General features: G+C 44.6%; 3 protein-coding genes across 5 annotated transcripts; all 3 read right to left on the minus strand.

The window, feature by feature from the left end:
• Positions 1-156: 156 nt before the first annotated feature.
• Positions 157-1918, minus strand: LOC104827072 (eukaryotic translation initiation factor 2 subunit beta). 3 transcript variants are annotated; one of them, XM_010560106.1, is made up of 7 exons: positions 1808-1918; positions 1588-1729; positions 1320-1384; positions 1030-1181; positions 788-930; positions 609-694; positions 157-510 (listed from the first exon to the last, which is right to left on the minus strand). In XM_010560106.1, the coding sequence occupies exons 1-7, from the start codon at positions 1880-1882 to the stop codon at positions 478-480; spliced, it is 696 nt and encodes a 231-aa protein (XP_010558408.1). In that variant the 5' UTR covers positions 1883-1918; the 3' UTR covers positions 157-477. The 3 variants fall into 3 exon arrangements, with proteins under 3 accessions (XP_010558408.1, XP_010558407.1, XP_010558409.1); XM_010560105.1 differs by having other exon boundaries at positions 157-532; XM_010560107.1 differs by having other exon boundaries at positions 157-532; positions 1588-1699; positions 1808-1897.
• Positions 1919-2098: 180 nt separating this feature from the next.
• Positions 2099-3777, minus strand: LOC104827073 (ubiquitin-conjugating enzyme E2 11-like). Its single transcript, XM_010560108.1, has 5 exons — positions 3613-3777; positions 3348-3435; positions 2746-2873; positions 2562-2666; positions 2099-2475 (listed from the first exon to the last, which is right to left on the minus strand). Exons 2-5 carry the CDS (start codon positions 3415-3417, stop codon positions 2332-2334), a joined length of 447 nt encoding a protein of 148 aa, XP_010558410.1. The 5' UTR covers positions 3418-3435; positions 3613-3777; the 3' UTR covers positions 2099-2331.
• A 479-nt stretch (positions 3778-4256) lies between these two features.
• On the minus strand, positions 4257-7293 carry LOC104827074 (probable inactive receptor kinase At3g08680). Its single transcript, XM_010560109.1, has 3 exons — positions 7052-7293; positions 5085-6384; positions 4257-5002 (listed from the first exon to the last, which is right to left on the minus strand). The coding sequence occupies exons 2-3, from the start codon at positions 6325-6327 to the stop codon at positions 4434-4436; spliced, it is 1812 nt and encodes a 603-aa protein (XP_010558411.1). The 5' UTR covers positions 6328-6384; positions 7052-7293; the 3' UTR covers positions 4257-4433.
• Between the last annotated feature and the right edge of the window lie 6 nt (positions 7294-7299).

A 7299-nucleotide genomic window follows, 5' to 3' on the forward strand; every position in this document is an offset into this window, starting at 1 on the left:
ATATCCACGTGTCACCCAATTATGTGATTCATTTCCAGGCGACCGAGAATGATCATCATATACACTTTCTTCACTTGTGATTTGTTTCTCAATCTCAGATTTCTGTGAATCTCCTTCTTCCTTTTGTTTCATCTTTCTCTGGAGCTGATAACTTGCAAGCCAAGAAAGAATTCCTTTGAGTAAATCATGTCTTAGGAAACCAGACTGATGAAACTAGAAGCACAACTTCTTTCTTTCTTTCTATCTCTATGTCATTGCAGAAACAGGAAGTAACTGTTTCGAGCCCAGTAGCTTCTACAACTCATGCACCCCACACTGCAATTATATATTACATATGCAACCGCCATGTCCAGTCCTCCAGTAGAAACCTGACCATAAGGAACATGTCTTCCGGATCAAGAGGAGAAACCGTCCTAAACCTCTTACGGCGCAACTCTGCATTTTCTCGTCCGTTTATGGCCCAGAAGGTTCAGTTCTTCAACTGTTCTTTATGGGTGCTACTGAGCCACACTGCAGAAGAACAACCAGGAATCTGTAATAGAAGAATGCCATATGTTTCCCCTTTATCAGAGGAAGTCGACATCAGGGATATTATGATATTCACTTACCATCTCACACCTGAGAACGGAACGACGATTCTCTTCGGCCAGAGCTGTATCAGGACTTCTACAACAGCTGCATACAACATACGTATCTAATACCAATAACCCCATGTCAGAGCGGCTGGTTCTGTATCCGAGACAAAAAAAAAACACCACAAAGAAAATCCCAAAACAAAATTTTTTACCAATGTATCTGCGGAACATGGCCTTGAAATCCTTTGGAGAAACACTAGCCTTCATCACCAGACGCTGCTGTTTGTCGAGTGATCCTCCTGTCCCAATCTCAGCCAGCAAGACACTCATCACATGATCTGGCTTCCGGTTCATCCTGAATCAACGAGGTAAGGCTGGTTTATATCCGGATTCATTTCGGCACGACAGGTTTATGAACAGTTCTGATTGTCGGGGCATTAGATAAAGGGCATACATTCTGCAGAGATCCGAGAAGTTGACACAGACTGTATTATTATGTATCCCTTCTGCAAGGACTTGGGGAGGCATCATCACCACTCTTCTTCGCTTCTCTTCAGGAACCTCGAGATTGTTTTCCCGAAGCATGGATAATGCTCTACTCAACAGCTGCAGAGTCCATTTGGAACCGAACGAACACCAGTTGACAGCAGAGAATCATGTAACTCGAAACAAAACCAGATCATACGCCTCATGGCTCGGCTAAAATCAACACAAATGCTAGAGAGAAGGAAAAAAGACGAGTACCTCCCTGTATTCATAATCCACTCCAGAATCTTGACAAGGCGGCAGCACGTGATTGAACTTCGTATCTATAATAAAACCGGCTATCAGTAGCTTCAGGTTCCATAATTTTACCAGACCATGATGATCAGCTAAAGAGCTCTAACAAAAGTCTTGTCTTTTTGTATCCCTACTTAGCTAAAGCGAACAAAATGTTCCACAAGAGATTCTTAATTGGGGACAACATATGAAAACCCTTCTGAACAAAATAAACAGAATCAATCAGACTTACACGTCAAAAGCTTCGCTTTCGGGACCAAGATGTCGGGAAAGCCATCCTTATCACGACCGAAAGACTTGTCGGTCGTCGTCGTCGTCTTCTTCTTTTTCTTCTTCTTTTTCTTCTTCAATGCGCAAGGATCAAACTTATCAACCTATGCGAAAAGAACGATTTCGATGAAATTGAAAAGCAATACGGTTTCGAATAGTGAAGACCAGAAACAGAAGCTTACGGAGGAGGAACTAAGATCTGTAGGCTCAACTTCCAGACTCCAACATGTCTGCTGAAATCCCGTCGTTTCCGACATCTCTGAGGCGATCGAAGAAGAAAGTCGGAGAGCAAAGAGGAATATATTAACGGGCCAATCGAAGAGGAAGCCCATGTATTTCTTACTGTAGACAAAAGCCCAAAAGCCTTCGGGCCCTTTTCATGCGTCATCCATTGAAGAGGAGCAGTTATTTAACACGTTCTATTCTATGTTAACAGAGAAAATCGAACTCATAATGCAATGTTATGGTCACTGTGAATCGAATATTACACCCATTATTATATCCCACGATGAGCTGAAAAATCCAAACTTGAAGCCGCAGAGTCACGAGATTAAAACGACGAAAACAAAATACAAGGGAAATAGTCATAATAATAACCATTCAGCGCGATGTTCGATTATGTATTGCAGCCGATCCAACCCATTAGATACTTCTTCTTATAAAATCAAAAGCATTGGAAAGTTTTACATTTTAAAACTCCTCATCATCACCCCATGGCGTACTTCTGGGTCCAGCTGCGTGCAGTGGCCTCGTACTTTGCTCTGTCCGTCTTGTACATGTGAGCAATCTCTGGCACCAACGGATCATCTGGGTTCGGGTCTGTCAGCAGTGAGCAAATCGACAGCAGAACCTGGTGTTGCACCATTACCCGCATCAGTACACAGCGTGTTTGGTCTAAAATGACAAGAGCAAGCTATGATCAAACAAACATTAAACCTTGGATATGGTAAGGGCAGGGCTCCACTGGTCTTTCAGGATATCAAGACAAATGCTTCCGTTGCTGTTGATATTCGGGTGGAAGACCTTAGTTTTGAAAGACACCTATGGAACAGAAACGCCTCATAAGATCCCAAACTGGACAAAAATTCACCATCCCAAGCAGACTAGACAAAGAAAACACCTTTGGAGGCTTGAAAGGATAATCCGGGGGGAAATGAATGGTGACCAGAAATACTCCACCGGCATATGGGCTGTCGGGGGGTCCCATGATAGTGGCTTGCCAGTGGAACATGTCTTCAGCCACAGGACCTGTTCACTGAGGTGTTGTCATAGAACTCATACAACAAACAATCCATCCAGAAGTTTTTACAATATCTATGGAACCACAGCAAAACATATGCAGAAATGAAGAAGCTTTCAACGGACAACCAACCACCATCCATGCTCATGCAGAACTTCACAGCAAGACTAGGAGTAAGATTACAAAGGACCAATGGTTTCTGACTTTCTGTTGATATCAAGGAGAACAAATGTTCATGCCAAATGCTGTAAACAGCCTCTAACAACACCCTCCCTCAGTTGCAAAAGCCGAACAGAACAAACGTTTGACCACAAAAACCCACTATTAAAGCGGATGGGTGATCTAGTCTCTAGATCAATGGAAACAGACTTCACGTATCGAATAATCAAGAGATGAACATCACGAACCCATTCAGGCTGGAACGCAATTTAACCAGTAGAAAAGGTGACGGAAAAGAAGAATGACCCCTAGTAAGGAAGTACCAGCGCTGCAGTTTGTAGGAGGATCCTTCTGGAGATCCTTGAGCTCCTTCAAAATCCGCTTCGAAGCCATTCGTCAGACCCCGAATACCTGTGTTACAATCATGAAAAGAAACCAGATTCAGGGGAGGAAGAGCAAAGGAACAGACGAAATGCCTCGGAACACAACAGATCACGGCGGAAATCAAAGATCCGGCACAAGTGATCAGAAACCCTAGGAAAAAAAAATAATCGAGACAGAGAGAGAAGCTTGAGAGAAAGGGGGAACCAGGAGAGGCAGGGAGAGACGACGGTATAAGGATTTGGATCTGGGAGACGAAGCGGAAGGAAACTTGGCCTCGGCCACCGCGTCTGCTGCTGCGGGAGAAGAGATTCGAGAAACAGGTGCGACAGAGGAAAAAACCTGTCTGCTCTTATAGCCCTCGAAGCTTCCGCTTGTTCCAGAGGATTACCGCTGTCCCTCGCGCAATCCCAATGTATTAGCTATTACAGTTGAGAATTCCCATCCTTGTATTATATATATATATATATATATAATTATTCCTTTTTAATACCGCATTTTCAAATGTGAAGTTTTTAACGCTTCCATGGTTTATTATTTAAAATATTAACTATTATCTTGTCAGAGTTTGGACTGATATACGAACCATACATCAACCAAATCCCAGAAGAAAAAGGGGTTATCTTATAAATTTAAAAGATAAAAAAATAGTATAATCATACCATAATGCGACAAATAGAACGATCCATATCAAATTCAAATTCAGATTAGGTGGTGAGAAAATATATCCCACAAATTGTTTGAAAAGAAATATAAAAGACCAAAGCCAAGAGTTGGAATATATATATATATATATATATATAATGGTTAATGGCAGTTTAAAATTAAAATGCTAGAAAAAGGCAGAGGACTGTAGGCCGAAGACAGAACATTAAGTTAAGTTGATTCACAGAAGAAGAGAAAAACACACACACAAAGATTGCTAGAAGGAGAAAAAGACATAAAAATGGCGGTTTATTCTGAAGACCGTGAATGAGAAGATAATTTTTTGACAAGGACAAAGAATGAGAGAGAGGCTAAAACATAAACTAAGAAGGGCTGCTGCCGGAGGGGATGTCGGCAATCATGGCGACGACTTCCTCCATGGAAGGCCTGCTGTCGGGATGCTTGGACACGCAGGCCATCGCTATCTGCAGCAACTGCACCATTTCTTCCTCTACGTTATCCTGCTTGATCAGCTGCACGTCAAACACTTCCCCTGTCCACTCCTCTCTTACCACCGACTGCACCCACTTGGGCAGATCCACCACTTCTTCCTGCCCCTTCCCCGTCAGCATCTCCATCAGCAATACCCCAAAGCTGTACACGTCTGACCTCTGCGTATGTTTCCTCGTCTCTACTGCCTCTGGGGCTCTGTACCCTACGCTCCTTCCCGGGACCACCATGGTGTGGTGGCTCATCAGAGGGGCTATCCCGAAATCAGATACGTAGACCTCGAGATCTCGGTTTAAGAGGAGGTTCGATGATTTGATGTTCCCATGCACCAGTTTAGCGCCCGGTGCAGAAGAATGGATGTGGGCGATGCCTCTTGCCGCTGCCAGACATATCCTTAGCCTTGATTCCCAGTCTAGCGCTGCCCTTCCCGTTTCATTGTTTCCTGTAAAGAATGTTTCGGGATGACTGCCCGCCCTCTCGCTCTAGTCGGTGTATTTGATGCAAGAACGAAACAAAAGACATACCGTGCAGCAGTGTGGAGAAGTTTCCACCCGGGTAGTAGTCGTACACGAGGAGTTTCTCATCTTTGGAGAAGTAATACGCACGGAGAGGGGCAACATTCGGGTGCAGACTGATCCGTCCCATGGCTTCCATCTGCTGCTCAAACTCCCGTTTGCCCGCCACCACTTCTTTCAGCCTCTTCACGACAACCGTGGTTCCCTCCTCCAAGATAGCCTTATACGTTGTACCGTAGCTCCCTTTGCCTAGAACTTCGGCCGAGGCTCTGAGCAAGTCCTCGAGATCAAAGTTATATGAACTCCCCTCGAAGAACACCAGCTTGTTCTTCTCAGCCTCCTGTACTCCGCTTCCAAAGTCCTCTGGCTTGTTCTCTCCCCTCACAGCCTTAGCATTTGGCACGGTAGTGCCTTGGTCATCTCTTCTCTTTGAACAACACAGGGTTAGAATGACAAGTAAGAGAAACAACACAAACGAACCGCCGACAGCAATACCAATGAGAGCTCCAGTGGTTAGGGCCCTTTTGGACTTATCATTAGCAGCAGGGCCTGGCGGTGGAGAAGGAGAAGGTGCAGTGGTAGGTTCTAGGCATGGATCCAGAGGAGGGCCGCACAAAAGACTGTTGCCTTCGAACGAGGAAGCAGGGAAGGTCTTGACAGAAGATGGAACCGACCCATTCAGGTTGTTGAAGCTCAAATTCAAGTGTTTTATGCTTGGAGGGAGGTCAGGGATTGGCCCAGTAAGAGAATTGTTTTGCAGGTTCAGACCAGTGAGACGTTTGAGGTTTTGCAGACTAGTGGGTATTGTTCCCGAGAGCGAGTTGGAGGACAGATCGAGAAAAAAAAGGCGAGAAGAAAGATGAGAAGGGATATTACCAGAGAAGTTGTTGTCCTGAAGGTACAGAGAACGGAGGAAAGGAAGGGAAACAAGATCAGATGGAATGTTGCCATGAAGATTGTTGGAACGTAGGCTAAGGATCATGAGATCATCTAACTTGCCGAGTGTATTCACGGGTATAGGTCCAGTTAGTCCAAATCCAGGCAAGTGGACAGCGACCACACGGGTTTTGTTCTGGGAGCAAGTGACACCAGTCCAAGAATCGCAGATAGGATTGGAGGGATTCCAATTGAGTTTGCGCCCATGAGGAACCAGAGATGCAAACTCAAGCAGGGCTTCGCTGTCTGACTGTATGTCCGCCATTGTAGACGAGAGCACAAGGAAAAAGAGCACTGAAACAACTGACTCCAGCATTGTCGGAGATCACTCTCAAGCAAGCTCTCAGCAAGTCACCAAGGTTTCCTTGTTTACCTGTCAGAATGCCCCAAACATCAGTTTCGTTTTGGTTTTGGTTTCATTGTTTCATTAAGAACCTTGGAGAGAAAAGTAACAGGATCCGACACTTCACAGGCATTGGAAGAGAAGATCAAAACGATACGCAGATTCAGAAAGCTTCTTTCAGTAATCATTAGGACCCCTAATGAAGTCATTGCAAAGAGGGGGAAAAAACAAAGACATAATCCATTCCCCATAAAGCAAAAAGCTAAAGCTGCAGGCTGGGACTTCTCTAAAAGCTGCAAAGAATGCCGCAGCAAATATCATAATCCAATGAGAAAGTAATCTGAGCAAGAAAAAGGCAAAAACAAAGGAAGCTTTCAGCAAACATCACAAAAATGGCAGCGAGTTGTTAGGATGATGAACAAGAATCGAGTTTCAGCATCACTGCTCACTCAGTGATGCAAATCTCGTGCCAATCTCCGAAACCCAGTTGAGGGAGGCTGCTAAATTCGTCACGAGAAGCTTCGTGTGAGGGGAAATTTGACAGATCTGATGTGCGTAGAGAACAATCTAAAGCTAGGGTTTTCATTATCTCGTGAGCTCAAGTAAAGAAAACGGAGAGAAGAAAGTAGCACGACTCAAGAAATCAACAGCGACAACGAAGACGGAAAGATAAGAGTAGAGAGAGAGAGAGAGAAACCTTTACGCGGAGGATGAGAGAGAGAGAGCCGGCGGCATTGGAGGAGAGAGGGTAATGCCGAGAAATAATAACGACGGGGCAAAAGAAATCACTTTAACAACGGCATGTAGTGAAGAAGACGCTTCACTTCACAAAGGGAAAAAGGCAGAAAAAGAGTGGAGAATATGGAATCGCCATTGCCACCATCAACAGTAAGAAATTCGGATTGCTAAAAGCGTGGAGGAAGCTTCGCCGTGACGCCGACGCTC

This window comes from Tarenaya hassleriana, unplaced genomic scaffold (assembly GCF_000463585.1).
Source record: "Tarenaya hassleriana unplaced genomic scaffold, ASM46358v1 Cleome5, whole genome shotgun sequence".
Taxonomy (NCBI): domain Eukaryota; kingdom Viridiplantae; phylum Streptophyta; class Magnoliopsida; order Brassicales; family Cleomaceae; genus Tarenaya; species Tarenaya hassleriana.